The 16,606-nt window shown below is 39.7% G+C and overlaps 1 protein-coding gene across 5 annotated transcripts in view; it reads left to right on the top strand.

The window, feature by feature from the left end:
• The window catches only part of ZFAND4 (zinc finger AN1-type containing 4), a 63,162-nt gene extending 60,977 nt beyond the window's left edge, over positions 1-2,185 (top strand). For 3 of the 5 annotated variants that reach the window (XM_055353114.2, XM_004049339.5, XM_063710125.1), the window contains exon 10: positions 1,212-2,185. In XM_055353114.2, the coding sequence (XP_055209089.2) occupies positions 1,212-1,347 (136 nt within the window). In that variant the 3' untranslated portion in view covers positions 1,348-2,185. The remainder of the gene's footprint in view (positions 1-1,211) is intronic. The other 2 variants (XR_008669035.2, XR_010135217.1) reach the window with 1 other exon arrangement.
• The last annotated feature ends 14,421 nt before the right edge of the window (positions 2,186-16,606 follow it).

A 16,606-nucleotide genomic window follows, 5' to 3' on the forward strand; every position in this document is an offset into this window, starting at 1 on the left:
AAGTTAATATAAAATAGATGAATAATATATTTCCAAAAAAGTATGACCTTTTTCTTACTGTAATTATTTATTTCATTAGTATTGATTGATATCCTCCAAGGATGTTATGTCATATTATCTTGGATGTCTGCTCTTAGGTTGGGGCTAGGCTTGAATTAAAATAACTGCTGCTGTGGCCTTTTTTTTTTTTTTTTTTTCAGTACTGTAATCATAACTCACTGGAGCCTTGATGTCTTGGGCTCAAGCGATCCCCCTGCCTCAGCCTCTCTAATAGCGAGGACTATAGGCATGTGCCATCATGCCTGGTTAATTTTTTAAATTTTTTGTAGAGACAGATCTCACTATATTGCCTAGGCTGGTCTCAAACTCCTGGCCTCAAGTGATCTTCTCACCTTTGCCTCCCAAAGTGCTGGAATTTCAGGTGTGAGCCGCCACCACACCCATCCCAATCCCTGCTTTTTAGAGTGTATTCGGTTCGAATGAAAACAACCTATTTTGCTACTAGAAATATTTTTAAAAATCCTTTCATGGCATAGTTAGGTTTTACTATTTTAATTTTATCATGAGACTGAATTCCTCAGAAATTCAGAATTCTTTTAGGTTTACTAGGTATAAGAGAAACGATGGGCATATTTATCAGCTTTTTGCAATTTTACTACTGATAGAGTTCTATACCCTGTTTCATTCTTTTTTTTTTTTTTTCTTTTTTCTTTTTGAGATTGAGTCTCGCTCTGTCACCAGGCTGGAGTGCAGTGGCACGATCTTGGCTCACTGCAACCTCCACCTCCTGGGTTCAAGCGATTCTCCTGCCTCAGCCTCCCGAGTAGCTGGACTATAGATGCTACCCGGCTAATTTTTGTATTTTTAATAGAGATGGGTTTTCATCATGTTGGCCTGGATGGCCTGGAGATCCATCTGCCTCGGCTTCCCAAAGTGCTGGGATTACAGGCTTGAGCCACCGCCCCTGGTCTACCCTGTTTCAGTCAATAATGACTTCTTTATCATAAATTGTCATATTCATAGATAATTAACTTGTTCTTTTTGGGGATATTTATGCTTGTTTACGAATGGAAGGGAAATGTCAGCAGTGAAATTGCTAAAAAGAACCAAAGGGCCCCTGTTGGACTACCTGAAGTCAAGCTCCTGTCTCCCAGACAGATGAGCCTTTCATAGAAATACAACTATTCACGTAAACTTTTTTTGTGCTGTAGATGTGGAAACAACTTCTGTGCATCTCATCGTTATGCAGAAACTCATGGCTGTACCTATGATTACAAGAGTGCAGGGAGGAGATACTTGGACGAGGCAAATCCTGTGGTTAATGCACCAAAGCTTCCAAAAATCTAACTCTTCCTCTACATCTTACTGTTCTGCCCGGGATTCGTATTATAATGACAGAAGAAATATTGTTTAAACTATTATTTTTGTTCGACTCTAAAAGATTTGCCAAATAACAAAAGCATACAATGCATACTGTTGGAGAACAAGAATGCTACTGTATTTTACATCTTTATTTCTTGGTGAAACAAAAGTTTTAAAAGTAGTTTTAAAAACTTTACACTGGAATGATTTAGCTTTGTTATTGCATGTCTTGTGTTAAGTGTTTTGTATATGATATTGCAGTTTTACTAGGCAAATCTTCAAAAGATGCACTTTAGGAAATGAAGTATTTCCTAAATAACCAGCCTTCCACATTGTACAGAATGAGCAGTCATGTAATGAATGGCTCTACTCAGATTGACCATATGGGTTTTTTCTTTTTCTTTCTTTTATTCTTCTCCTTCTTTTTTTTTCAGAGGTGGGATGGGTGGAGATTTTTAAAAAATCCCATGTGTGAAAGTTTACTGGCTTTATTAGCAAGTTCCTTTTTCCTTCAAGCTACTTTTTATAAAAAAGAACATTTTTCCAGTGTGGTTTTTAACAGATAATACATTTCTTCCACATTCAGATTAGTATTCAGACATGAATCCATTCTATAAAACACATCTTGTTCATGATAGTGTATATTTTACTACTTTTTGAATGTTAATTTTAAAATAGAAGATGTCCCACTTGCCATTAAATATAGAAGCCAACTTTTTACCTTTTGAAATATGGCTACATTTAAAACAAAATCTCACAGCTCGGTTTTTCTTATTTGTTGAGTGCTATTACCAGGAGAAATTCAAATAAATATTCAATTTCATTATGAGTTTTATTATTTATTTATAATAGTTTTTCTTTTATAAATAATTTTTCTTTTATAAAACCATTTAATTAAATGAGTGATTTATTTTACATGGATAAAATAACTATCAGTATAAAAATATTCTTTTAGGATATTAAGGACCCTGTTCCCCAGGTGTAACCAGAAACCACTAAGGCACTTAGTGGCCACTTGCTGTACAGAAGCTCAGTTCAGACTGATGCTGAACCCTGGTAAACAACTAGCACCTAACCCAGGTAGACTCTGCAGCCCTGGGGTAGCAGACTCTGCTAAGAGTACCAGAAGGCTAACTTAGGAGCTGTGAGGGGCCCCTTCCTCTACTTAAGGTTGAATGAACTGGAGAGCTCACTGCCCCTGCTCCTGTAAGAAATGAAATGTTGATGGAGACAGATGCCTTCAGACAAAGAGGGCAGTACATTCATAAGAGGGAATGGCTAAAAGTTAGCAGAGGAGCTATGCAAATGGGGGTTAAAGGCATGCTTTTTAAGAAGGGTGGGTATAAGTAGATGAAAAATACTTTCATCTGTGTTATGAATAATTCAGTATTTCCTCCTGTATCAAGAAGACACGTGTTTTAGACACTTAAAATATAAGAACTGCCTTACAGAGTTAGACTGCTGAGAAATGGACCATAGCATATTTATTCTGCAAACAAATATGAATGCCTAGGGCCTACTTGATGTAGTGTGCTATGCTTTTTAAACCAAGACTATAAGTAGAAGTAAGTCTCATTCTAAGTTTTACTAAAGATTGTGGTGAAAGTTAAGTCTTTTTACTAGTTTTCAATAACTGACAGCTGAACTATTTTAATTCAACAAGTTATATCATTATATTGAGGGGCATTTCTTTATGCTTTAAATTCTTACACAGACACATTCCAAATTTTAGAGACATTGTATCTGTCTTTGCATTTCCAGTAATTAGCAGAGTAGATTGCCTGTAGGTACTGGTTAAACATTAGTTGAATAAATTGATGCATTGGACAACTTAACCATGATTTTTTTTTTTTTTTTTTTTTTTTTTGTGATAGAGTCTTGCTGTGTCACCCAGGCTGGGTGCAGTGGTGCGATCTTGGCTCACTGCAACCTCTACCTCCTGGGTTCATGTGATTCTCCTGCCACAGCCTCCTGAGTAGCTGGGATTACAGGTGCCCACCACCATGCCTGGCTAATTTTTGTATTTTTAGTAGAGAAGAGGTTTCACCATGTTAGCCAGGCCAGTCTTGAACTCCTAACCTCAAGTGATCTGCCCACCTTGGCCTCCCAAAGCGCTGGGATTACAGCCATGAGCCACTGCACCTGGCCCATGATTTTTTAAAAAAGGCATTTATATTGTTTTATTTAGCTAAGCCCATTTTATGTAACGAAGTTCAGTTTCTGGATTTTTTTAAAACAGCATTTAGTTTTAACAGCACTAAAAGTTTTAAATTTTTAACTTTTGGCTATGTGGAATATTTTCAGGTTATATTTAATGTAATCATTCTAAAAAGGGAAATCCAAATACTCAGGTGTCCTTAAAATCCTATCAGTGTACATGTAACTTGTGGAGACAATTATTTTTTAAAAGACAGGAATTCATTTTCTCATATATGTTTAATGTGATTTTTCTTTCTTTTTTTTTTTTAGATGGAGTCTCACTCTGTTGCCAGGCTGGAGTACAGTGGCATGATCTCAGCTCACTGCAACCTCTGCCTCCGGTTCAAGTGATTCTCCTGCCCCAGCCTCCTGAGTAGCTAGGACTACAGGTGTGCACCACCACGCCCAGCTAATTTTTATATTTTTAGTAGAGACAGGGTCTCACCATGTTGGCCAGGATGGTCTCAATCTCTTGACCCCATGATCCACCCGCCTCAGCCTCCCGAAGTGCTGGGATTACAGGCATGAGCCACCGTGCCCGGCCTATGTTTAATATGTTTTTAAGCCATCAAGACGAATACTCAAATTTTGCATCTAGTCATGTTTTTCAAAGTGTAAGCCGTCTACCACTCCTGGAACGTGAGATAATTTTAGGTATTACATGGGTGAACATTTGTAATAATTATATATTTTAATGTATTGGAAAATGTAAGTATAAGCAGCTTAAGTTGAAAATAATGTAAAATAAATTGATTTAGGTTAAAAATGTTGGTTTAAAATTGGCAAGGATTAATATAGCAAAAATCATAAAAATAAAACAATGAAATTTAAGGAATGAAGGCATGATATTTTAAGTTTTCTTTGAAAATTAAGTTAAACTTTTGAAATGGTTGATGAAACTAATATACATAGCTTTAGAAAAACTAAGGGTTAAAAAGTAAAATTTTATCATAGACACCCCCCTCCAATTTCTTCTAATAATCAATTTTAGTTTTTCTAGTTGTTACCATCATAACACTAGCCAGTATATTTTAGACGTTATTTTATTCTACTCTACTATTAAAAGTGAGGAATTAGCTTAACAACACATTACCTCAATACTTCCTAATTTTTGTCAGTGTATTAGTCTTTTCAGGCTGCCATAACAAAGTACCATAACCTACAGAAATTTTTCTCACAGTTCTATAAGCTAGAAGTCTCAGATCAAGGTCCAACAGGGTCAGTTTCTGGTGAGGGCTCTCTTCCTGGCTTGCAGACAGCTGCCTTCTTGCTTTGTCCTCACGTGGCCTTTGTTCAATGTGTACACACAAAGTGGGTTGTGGGTGGGAGAAGAGCATGAGTGCTATCTGGTGTCTCTTCTTATAAGGACACTAGTCTTGTCAGATCAGGGCCCCACCCTTATTACTTAATTTAATCTTAATTACTGTCTTACTCCAAATACAGCCACACTAGGGGCTAGGGCTTCAAAGTGGGAATTTTGAAGTGGGGGGGCACATGCGTTCAATCTGTAACATACTGTCCGTGGCCTGCCAAAATCTGTGTTCTTGTCACATGTAGATATATTCCCTTCCATCCCAACCACACTAAAAGTCTTAACTTGTTTAAGTATCAACTCTAAAGTCTAAAATCCAAAGCCTAATTTAAGCATAAATCAGGTATGGCCGAGACTTTTGGTACCATTCATTCTGAGGCAAAATTCCTCTCCAGCTGTGAACCTGTGAAACCAGACAATATGCTCTTCCAAAACACAATGATGGGACGGGCATAGGAAAGACATGCCATCTCAGAAAGGAGAAACAAGAAAGAAAAAAAGGATGACAAGTCCCAAGCAAGTCCCCAAACCTGGCAAGGCAAATCCCATTAGGTCTTAAGGCTCTAGAATTATTCTTTTTGGTTTGATGCTATGCCCTCCAGGCCCACTTGCACTGTCACCCTTATGGCACTGGGCCTCAGCCTTGTCCCTGAGGCATTGGGCAGTGGGATCCTGGCCTCCCCTGAGTGAAAAAGCCCCACCCTTTGAAATGGAGGAGGAACTAGCCCTGCCTCTTAGGCCTGTGGTGAGAATGGCAGGCTGTGGTTCACGGACAGTATTTGAATCACTTTTGGGGCCATTCTTCACTTTTTAAAAGGGCAGCTCATGCTCACAGCCAGATAGCTCTGTTGTCTGTTTCTGTAGAATCTGAGAAGTCCTACAGCCTTCTTTCATTCCATTCTGATTTTTCCTGTCCCCTTTAGTCCTGGCCGACAGTATCTCTGCTGGTGCAATCCCATCTCTATTCTTGGCTTCTGCTCAGGTGGCTGATTAAATCTGTAGTTCACACCCACACTAATGTTATCAAATGGTTGTTCAGCCACACCTTTAATGTTCTCTTCAAAACAAGCTTTCTCATTTCTTCGCAATGTGGATAGGCTTGAGAATTTTCTATATCTTCAAGTTCTAGTTTCTTTTTGCTTAAAATTCCTTTGCTTTATCTCCTTGCATTTTAAGTGGTAGAGAAACCAAGTTGCTCCTTCAGTACTTTGCTTAGAAATCTCCTTAGCTAAATTTAGATCCAGTTTCATTGCTCACAATTTCTGCCTTCCACAAAACACTAGAACACAACTATTTATTTCTTTCTATTTTATAACAAGAATCTCCTTTGTTTCTATTAACCTGTTCTGCATTTCTACCTAAGACTTCACCAGATGGGCCTTTAAAGTCCATCATGCCCACGAACATTCTGTTGATGATGATATATGTATTCTGTAAGAATATGGAGGCTTTCTCTCTGGCTCTCCTCTTTTCTTTCTGAGCCCTTATAAGAGTTACCTTTAATTCAATCACCTGTTGGACCATAGCTATCAACAGTCCTTCAGGACACTATAGACTTTTTTTTTAGCATGCATGTTAAAACTCCTCCAGCCTCTCACCATTACCCAGTTCCAAAGCCACTTCCACATTTTTAGGTATTTGTTACAGAAATACCACTTTTTGGTACCAAAATCTGTATTTATCTTCAGGCTGCCACAACAAAGTATAGTTGGTCCTCCATATCTAAGGGTTCCACATCCATAGATTCAACCAACTGGGGATAAAAATATTTCAGTTAAAAAAGGATATTTGCATCTATGTTGAACATGTACAGACTTTTTTCCCTCTCATTCTCTAAATAAGGCAGTGTAATTACAAGAGGATGGGCATAGGTTATGTGGAAATACTATGCCATTTTATATAAGAGACTTGAGCATCCGTGGATTTTGGGTTCTACAGGGGGTCTTAGAACAAATCCCCCATGGATACCAAGGGACGACTGAGTGGCTTAAACAACAGAAATTTGTTTTCTCACAGTTCTGGATTCTAGAAGTCCCAAATCAAAGTTCAGCAGGGTTCTTTGTGGGTGAGGGCTCTCTTCCTGGCTTGCAAATGGCAGCGTCCTTACTATGTTCTCACCTGGCCTTTCCTTGGTACATGTGCAGCAGAGTGAGGGGCAGTGGGGAGACAACAAGCTCTTCAGTGTTCTTTCTTATAAAGATATCAGTCCTATTAGATTAGGGCCCTACTCTCATGACCTCTTTAGCCTTAATTACTTTCTTACTCCAAATACAGCCATGCACGGGTTAGGGCTTCAACATAGAAATTTGTGGGAGGGGGGACAAACATTCAGTCCATAAGTCAGTTATTTCAAATTCCCTATTCTACTGCAGTTAGACTAGTCCATGTTACCATAGCTTTTACCTGAGCTATTGCAATAGGTCCCTACCTAGGCTCCCTGAATTACTTCTATGCCCTTTACAACCTGTTTCTACACTTAGCCAGAGTGAGCTTACAGAAACAAAACTTTGAGCACATCAGTGTTTGAAATATTTCAGGACTTCCTCTGTTCTTAGAATAGACCCTGTGTTAACTGTTTGGCCTGCTGTAACAGAATACTATAAAAACAACAGAAATGTATTTCTGGAGTTCTGGAGACCGGGAAGTCCAGTATGAAGGCACTAGCAGATCTGATGTCTGGTGAGGGCCTACTTCTTCATAGGTGACCATATTTTCATCGTGTCCACATGGTGGAAGGCACAAGGGGCCTCCGTCCTGGGTCTCTTTTATAAGGGCTCTACTCCCATTAATGAAGGCTCTACCCTCGTTACCTAATCACTTCCCTAAAGCCCCACCTCAAAATACCATCACACTGGGAATTAGATTTCACCCTAATGAATTCAATGAGTTTTGGGAAGACATAAACATTCAGTCTATGGCAGAGCCAAATCTTTAACCTTTTCTCTTCCTAGTAAGGCTTCTGTTGTCTAGCCCACTCTTACTTCTCCAGCCTCATCTTGCACTGTTTCCCTAGGCTTCCTGGGATTTGCCCACATTCACTTTCTTTTAGCTTTTCCAGCCTGTTTTCTCTTGTTAACACCCACTCTTCTTTCAGATGTCAACTCCATCATTACTTCCTGAAGGAAGCCTGCCAGGATATATTCCTGTCTAGGTCAGTGCCTTTCCTCTTGAAACCATTTTCCTTCCTTGAAAGGAAATCCACAACAGGTTTAATTGTGTGAGCCTTTGAGTTGGACAAGATGGCAAGTCCATGAAAGCAGGAATTGCTCTCCTGCCCATCTATCCATCCATGCTCCCAAGCCATCACCAGGCATTGTGCTTAAGCCCTCAATAAATATTTGTTGAATGAATGAAAAAGCTTTTAAGAATGTACTAAGTCTCGGCTGGGTTTGGTGGCTCATGCCTGTAATCTCAGCACTTTGGGAGGCAGAGGCGGGTAGATCACCTGAGGTCAGGCATTCGAGACCAGCCTGGCCAACGTGGTGAAACACCATCTCTACTAGAAATACAAAAATTAGCCAGGCGTGGTGGCAGGTGCCTGTAATCCTAGCTACTCAGGAGGCTGAGGCAGGAGAATCGCTTGAACCCGGGAGTTGGAGATTGCAGTGAGCCAAGATCATGCCACTGCCCTCCAGCCTGGGTTACAGAGTGGGATTCCATCTCAAAAAAAAAAAAAAAGGGCGTGGTGGCTCATGCCTGTAATCCCAGCACTTTGGGAGGCTGAGGCGGGTGGATCACAAGGTCAGGAGTTCGAGACCAGCCTGGCCAGCATGATGAAACCCCCGTCTCTACTAAAAATACAAAAAATTAGCTGGGCGTGGTGGTGTGCGCCTGTAATCCCAGCTACTCGGGAGGCTGAGGCAGGAGAATCGCTTGAACCCAGGAGGTGGAGGTTGCAGTGAGCTGAGATTGTGCGAAGACTCCATCTCAAAAAAGAAAAAAAAGAATGTACTAAGTCTTTTTAGTGATCTATCCACTTTAAGTAGTATATGTTAGCCCTAAAGCATATTACGTTCTGTTAAATTATAGCCTTTTCTGCCTTTTTTTTAGGTTGACTTAAAATCTGACACTAATAAAGTTAAAATATTACATTTTTAGAAATATTTACTGAAGATCTAATTATGAGAGTATGATATCTTTTCTGTAATCCAAGATCGCTAAACCTGTGATAGGCAAAGGTTCATTTGCTAAACATAGAGATAAAACTGATTCCCCTTCAATTCCTTCATTTGTCTAAAATTATGCCATAGTTTATTTTGCTTTTTAATTTCTTTTTTTTGTGAAGCTCATGGGTTTTTGTTTTCCCATTACTTTTCTTGTTTATTAATGTCATTGGAAAAATATACCTGGATCTTATCATCAGATAAGACTGTCCCTATTAAGGCTACTAATCATATAATTAGTATATTGAGAATTATTCTTCTTGAAGACATTCTTCAATAATCACTTGACTTTTAATTTAGTATTCTTATAATTTATGTTGAAATACTTTCAACTTTATAGAAAAGCTATAAGTGCAGAAAAAGAACTTTCTTGGTCCCCAGCTATTAATATTTCACCATATTTGCACTCTCTGTCAGCACGTGTTTAGCAATTACCATTAGCCTTTTTCTGAATGAGAGAGTAAGAGGCAGACATCATGCGCATCCATCTCTATGTATTTCTAGTATGTGTTTTCCCTGAACAAGGACACACTCTTACCTAACTCCTCCTTTCTTTCTTTTTCCCCCTTCCTTCCCTTTCCCTTCCCCCTCCCCCTTCCCCCTTTTCCCTCCCCCATCTAGTCCCCTGGGAACTGGCTTTTGTTTATAATTTCTCATATCCTCCTCCACTCCTCAGATTCCCTCTCTACCAGCCTCAGAGTATCCTTCTTTGCAGACTTGGGGGTTGGGAGGTAGAGTGGGATCCCAGTTTTGGGGAGAAGAGGGTCTCCCTTAGGTGACATGCAGCTTTGACTTCTGTCTCCCTGGCTTTGGGAAGCCATGGGAACCAAAGTCACACTACTTGGTTTGTCACATGTACATAGGACACAGGATTTCAGTGCTCTGTGTTCCACTTTGGATGCATGCTTTCACTTAGATTTTATCCCAGTGATTCTTGAGAGTTGTCCCAGTTCTTTGATTCTTTAAGCATATATACGTTTAAATTTTTTTATCCAGCATTTTAGTTTGAGGAGTGGCTCAATTAACCTATTCAGCCTTATTCCTAGAAATTTTTTATTTTAATTGAATTTTTTATTTTAATTGAATTTTTTCCAATTCATTCTCTTGGATTCTTTGTCAGTCACAATTTCTTTCTTTTGTACTGTTGGTTTTTCTCAAATGTTTGAGAATTTTGTACATAGCGAGGAAGTAAGAATATGACCGATTAGCATGGGTGGGGCCTAAGGATAAGAGTGGAAGTATTGCTTAACTTATATGTACTTGGTCACTATGCTTTATTAGGTAATCTTTTGCAAATTTATTCATTCAGATGTTTATGGAGTGCCTCCCAGGTGCAAGGGACTGTAATTAGTGTTTGGAATATAGTAGTAAATTAGGTGGAGTTTACATTGCAATATAGGCAGACTTTAAATAACTAAGTGTGTCATTATATAATTATAATTTTGATAAATATTTTAAAGGGGAAGTGTGCGGAGCTATGCAAATGTGAAACACAGGCACCTGACCTAGTACAGGACTCCTGAAGTTGAAACTTCTGAAAGAGTAATGAAAATTAGCTAGGAAAGTGGTGAAGGAGGTGATGGGGGAGAGGCCTAGGAGAAAAAATATATATAGTTGGCCCTTCATATCTGTATTAGTCCATTTTCACGCTGCTGATAAAGACATACTCAAGACTGGGCAATTTACAAAAGAAAGAGGTTTATTGGACTTACAGTTCCACGTGGCTGGGGAGGCCTCACAATCATGATGGAAGGCGAAAGGCATGTCTCACATGGCAGCAGACAAGAGAAGAAGAGTTTGTGCAGGGAAATGCCCATTTTTATTCATTTATTATTATTATTATTATTGAGATGGAGTCTTACTCTGTCACCCAGGCTGGAGTGTGGTGGCACAATCTCAGCTCATTGCAACCTCCCCTCCAAGATTCAAGTGATTCTCCCACCTCAGCCTCCCGAGTAGCTGGGACAACAGGCATGCGCCATAATGCCTGGCTAACTTTTTTGTACTTTTAGTAGAGACTAGGTTTTGCCATGTTGGCCAGGCTGGTCTCAAACTCCTGACCTCAAGTGATCTGCCCACCTCGGCCTCCCAGAGTGCCGGGATTATAGGTGTGAGCTACCACGCCCGGCCAAAACTCCGTTTTTAAACTTCCAGATCTTGTGAAACCTATTTATTAGCATGAGAACAGCAAGGGAAAGACCCGCCCCCATGATTCAGTTATCTCCCACTGGGTACCTCCCACAACACTTGGGAATTATGGGAGCTACAAGATGAGATTTGGGTGGGGACACACAGCCAAATCATATCAGTATCCATGGGTTCCATGTTCATGGATTCAACCAAGGATTGAAAATATTCGAAAAAAATAGATGGTTGCATCTGTACTGAACACATACAGAAGTTTTTTCTTGTCATTATTCCCTAAACAACACAGTATAACAACTATTTACATAGCACTTATGCTGTATGAGGTATTATAAGTAATCTAGAGAAGATTTAAATTATACAGGAGCATGTTTGTAGGTTATGTGCAAATACTATACCATTTTACATAAGAGACTTAAGCATCTGTGGATTTTGGTATCTGTAGGGGATCCTGGAGCCAATAGCTGACAGATACCAAGAGACAACTGTATATTCTGAAGGACTTTTTCCTAGTCAAACTTTATTCTCTATTTAGGAATGGGTGCCCTGCTGAGTGACTTCAGCCTATACTTCATTGATCAGAATCTGTTAAAAGGGTAGCCTTTCCATTATGGCAGTTTCAATCAAGGGAGAACAAGTTTGGAAAAAAAGATTGAGCTAATGATCTACAATATCTGCTACAGAAGATGATTTGATTCCAAAAGAGTATTTAAGGTTTGTTGAGATAGAAAGAAAATATAAAGAACAAAATCCTAATGAAGAGAATGAAGGAACACTAAATCAGCCCCAAAACTCATATCCAATTTGTCCAAGAAAGAAATGAAACATTTTATTATACACGTAGAATAGAAAAAAAAGAATAAGGTTGAGGTTTTAGTCTATATAGTATTTTAAAATTATAATCATATGTTTAGTATTTAATGATATTCAATTCTACTTTACCACAGCTAACATCTGTCAATAGAATTACTTATAAAACAAAGACCTTAAGGGGAGAAAATGTTGATAAAGATAGAATAAATACAAATAGACTTTAGTCTTTAATAAAAAGAAAAAATTACAGATAGGATTAAAAAATAAAATCTGGTACCTTGCTGCCTATACGAAACACCTGAAGTAGAAAGATATAGACAAATAGTAGGCTAATCTTTTACTGTTAGCTCATTTCCTTGTACTTGTAAATCATGTTTTATTATGTGAATATATTTCATTGTGACATCAGCTGAGGGGTCCTAGACGCAACAATACCCTAGCAGCAATGAGCACATGTACTGCCCACGTCTTACTTTCTAATACCATTCTCTAAAGAGGGCACACGGTTCCTTGGAGAGATGCCTGATTGTGGAACTGGGGCAGGAAATACGTCTTTTTTTTTTTTTTTTTTTTTTTTTGAGATGGAGTCTCGCTCTTGTTGTCCAGGCTGGAGTGCAATGGCATGAACTGGGCTCACTGCAACCTCCACCTTCTGGGTTCAAGCAATTCTCCTGCCTCAGCCTCCCGAGCAGCTGGGATTACAGGCGCACACCACCACGCCCGGCTAATTTTTTGTATTTTTAGTAGAGACGGGGTTTCATCATTGCTGGCCAGGCTAGTCTCGAACTCCTGATCTCAGGTGATCTGCCCGCCTTGGCCTTCCAAAGTGTTGGGATTACAGGCGTGAGCCACCATGCCCAGCCAAAAATATGTCTTAAAGTGCCAAAAAGTAAGGAAGTACTGAAAAACCCCAAGATATCAAAAACTTACAAGAACTATGGGGTATGCCAGGGGGACACAGGAACCAAATGAAAGCATTCTCGATGGCCAAATCTAAAACAATTTGAGCAACAAAATACAGTAGTATTGGCTTATAACTCAGTATAAAATAAATATCCATGATTCTACTCTGATATAAATAAATAGATTAATAAATAAGGGAGAAGGGCTGTATTCTCCACACAGAAGAATTCTGTAGATACTCCACTCCCAAGGAGGAGGAGGAGCAAACGCCTCAAGTCTTAGGTGTGGGCTATGCATAATGACTTTCTTCCAAGGAGTACAGTCTGGAAATGGAGAAAAGAGTAACTTTACAGTGGAGAGACCTGACAAACTCCTCAGCCAAGTAGTGAAGGTCAACATCAGCAGGCATAAATCATGTTGCTAGTGTGTTCACTTGATACCATGTGGTGAGAATGACACTTTAGTAGTCTTCCTCTCAAAACCCACAACCCCAGTGTAACCATGAGGAAAACATTAGACACTGTCCATTGAGGCTCATTCTACACAATACCTGACCAGTACTTCTCAACACTGTCAAGGTTATTGAAAAGGAGGAAAGTATGAGAAACTGTCACAGCCAAGAGTACGGGGACATACTGACAAATGTCATGTCTTACCCTGGATGGGGTCCTGAAACAGAAAAGGGAAAGCTGAGGGAATCTGAAGAAAGCATGGACTTTAAATAATGTCTCATTATTGGCTCATTAATTGTAACAAATATACCATAGTAATGTAAGATGTTCATAGGGGAGAGTGGGTGTGAGATGTATGGGAACTATCTTTGCAAATTTTCAGTAAATCTAAACTTGTTCTAAAAATAGTTTATTAAAAAAAACTTTTAAGAAAAGATACCTGCAGAAAGAAGTGGAATAGACTAGGTAGCAAGTGCCTTGATACCCATTGTAGATATAGTAGAATGAGTCTGCAGAGAAAAACAAGGTGGCTTTTAGATTTTTGTAGAGAATGGGACAAACAGTAGGGGTTTCATTTTCTCATTTATATAATTGCTTTATAAAAAGTTCACTTTGGGGGCAGGAAAATTCATATAAAATATAAAAGTCAACATTGCCTTCTTAGAAATACTGTGTTGCAAAATACTGTCATTAAAATCTATAGCAATAATGGCTAAAAAAATCTTCACATGTAGATCAAAGAATTCTAGAATCAATTATACTACATTTTAAAGTAGTACCTATTAAGTTTTTGAGAGCACCATCAAAGCCGTCATTACCAGAAAATTTATAGTGCTATATTCTTTATTCCAGAAAGGATTGAATATAGAAATGTCCATGTTACCAAGAAAGAAAAACTATAATCCAAAACTTGAGAAAAGATGTCAGAAAACCAAAATAAAGGAGGAAATGGAAATTAGGAAAAAAGTGAATACTGGAAATTGTATAAAATTGCAGTTGTCCTGAAATATTTCAACCAAATTCACATCAACCTTACCTTAAGAAAGAAAAGCAAACTAGCAAAATTAGAAATGAAAATAAAGTTCAATGCAGAGGAGTCTAAAAATTTATTAGAGAAAGCAAAATGAGTAGAGCCACAGAAAGATTTTCTTTGAACTTTTTCATTAAAATGCAGTATTCAGTAATCTAATAGATATTAATTGAGCCTTTGGTAGGTGTCAGGCTCAATTAAGTACTGTGGATACAGTGTTGAACTAAACATCCTTGCTTTCATCACACATTTATATTCTAGAGGAAATAAAACAAATATGCCAGATGGTGTTAGAATTCTGCATTCATTTGTAGGGCTGCCATAACAAAGTATCACAGACTGAGCGGCTTCAGGGACAAATTAATTTTCTCACATTTTTGGTCAGAAACCAGCTCTTCTGACACCTCCTTGCCTTGCAGATGACCATCTTCTCCTTGTGTGCTCTCACGGTCTTTCCTCTGTGTGTGTCTGTGTCCTAATCGCCTGTTCTTTTTTTTTTTGAGATGGAGCCTCGCTCTGTCACCCAGACTGGAGTGCAGTGGTGCTATCTTGGCTCACTGCAACCTCCACCTCCCAGGTTCAAGTGATTCTCCTGCCTCAGCCTCCTGAGTAGCTGAGATTACAGGTGCGCACCACCACTCCTGGCTAATTTTTGATAGAGATGGGGTTTCACCACATTGGTTAGGCTAGTCTCGAACTCCTGACCTCATCTGCCCACCTTGGCCTCTCAAAGTGCTGGGATTACAGATGTAAGCCACCACACCCGACCTAATCACCTCTTCCTATGAGGACATCTGTCATATTGGATTAGGGCCCACTCTAATCTCCTTTTTTAACCTCCTCTTTAAGGACCCTATCTCAAAATGCAGTCACATTCTGAGATCTGGGAGTTAGGACTTCAACATATGAATTTTGGGGGTGGAGGGACACAATTTAGACCATATCAGATAATACATTATGCTGTGGTAACAAATCAATCCCAAAAGCTCAGTGATTTAACACAACAAAGTTTATTTTTCCACCATGGAGAACTCACTGAGCCAGGCAACTTCCCAGAACAGCTGACCCAGGCAGTGACTCAGTGATTTAGGCTGTGTCCACTCTGTGGCTTCACCACTGCAACATGTGGTCTAGATCACTGCAGGAGGGGAAGACAGAGCTGGAGGGTTGCATTTGGTGCTTTTGCCTAGATGTGTATATGCCCCTTTTTGCTCACAGCCCATTGTTTATAGGGCCTGACCTAATTGCAAGGGTTATATGAAAGGAGCTGGTAGCAAATGGATATTTAATGTGCTATAAATCTCGGCCAGAGATGGCAATAAGTGCTAATAACAAAAACCAAGCAGGGGAAGGTGACATTGATAGGAGTGCTGTTTCACAAAGGATGGTCAAAGACAACCTTGAGAAAGTCACATTTAAATAAGCTACAAAGGAAGTGAGGAAACATGTCTGGAATTGGTGGGTTCTTGGTCTCACTGACTTCAGGAATGAAGCCACGGACCCTCACGGTGAGTGTCACAGTTCTCAAAGGCGGCGTGTCCGGAGTTTATTCCTTCTGATGTTCAGATGTGTTCGGAGTTTCTTCCTTCTGGTGGGGTTCCTGGTCTCGCTGGCTCAGGAGTGAAGCTGCGGACCTTCCTGGTGAGTGTTACAGCTCTTAAGGCCGTGCGAGGCGCGCGTCTGCAGCTGTTCATTTCTCCTGGTGGGTTCGTGGTCTTGCTGGCTTCAGGAGTGAAGCTGCAGACCTTCATGGTGAGTGTTACAGCTCATAAAGGCAGTGTGGACCCAAAGAGTGAACAGCAGCAAGATTTACTGCAAAGAGCGAAATAACAAAGTTTCCACAGTGTGGAAGGTAACCCAAGGGGGTTGCCACTGCTGGCTCAGGCAACCTGCTTTTATTCTCTTATCTGGCCCCACCCACATCCTGCTGATTGGTAGAGCCAAGTGGTCTGTTTTGACCGGGCACTGATTGTTGCGTTTACAATCCCTGAGCTAGACACAAAAGTTCTCCACCTCCCCACCAGATTAGCTAGATACAGAGTGTCCATTGGTGCATTCACAAACCCTGAGCTAGACACAGGGTGCTGATTGGTGTGTTTACAAACCTTGAGCTAGATACAGAGTGCCGATTGGTGTATTTACAATCCCTGAGCTAGACATAAAGGTTCTCCACGTCCCCACCAGACTCAGAAGCCCAGCTGGCATCACCCAGTGGATCCCACACCAG

Source organism: Gorilla gorilla, chromosome 8, assembly GCF_029281585.2.
Source record: "Gorilla gorilla gorilla isolate KB3781 chromosome 8, NHGRI_mGorGor1-v2.1_pri, whole genome shotgun sequence".
In the NCBI taxonomy this organism is placed as follows: domain Eukaryota; kingdom Metazoa; phylum Chordata; class Mammalia; order Primates; family Hominidae; genus Gorilla; species Gorilla gorilla.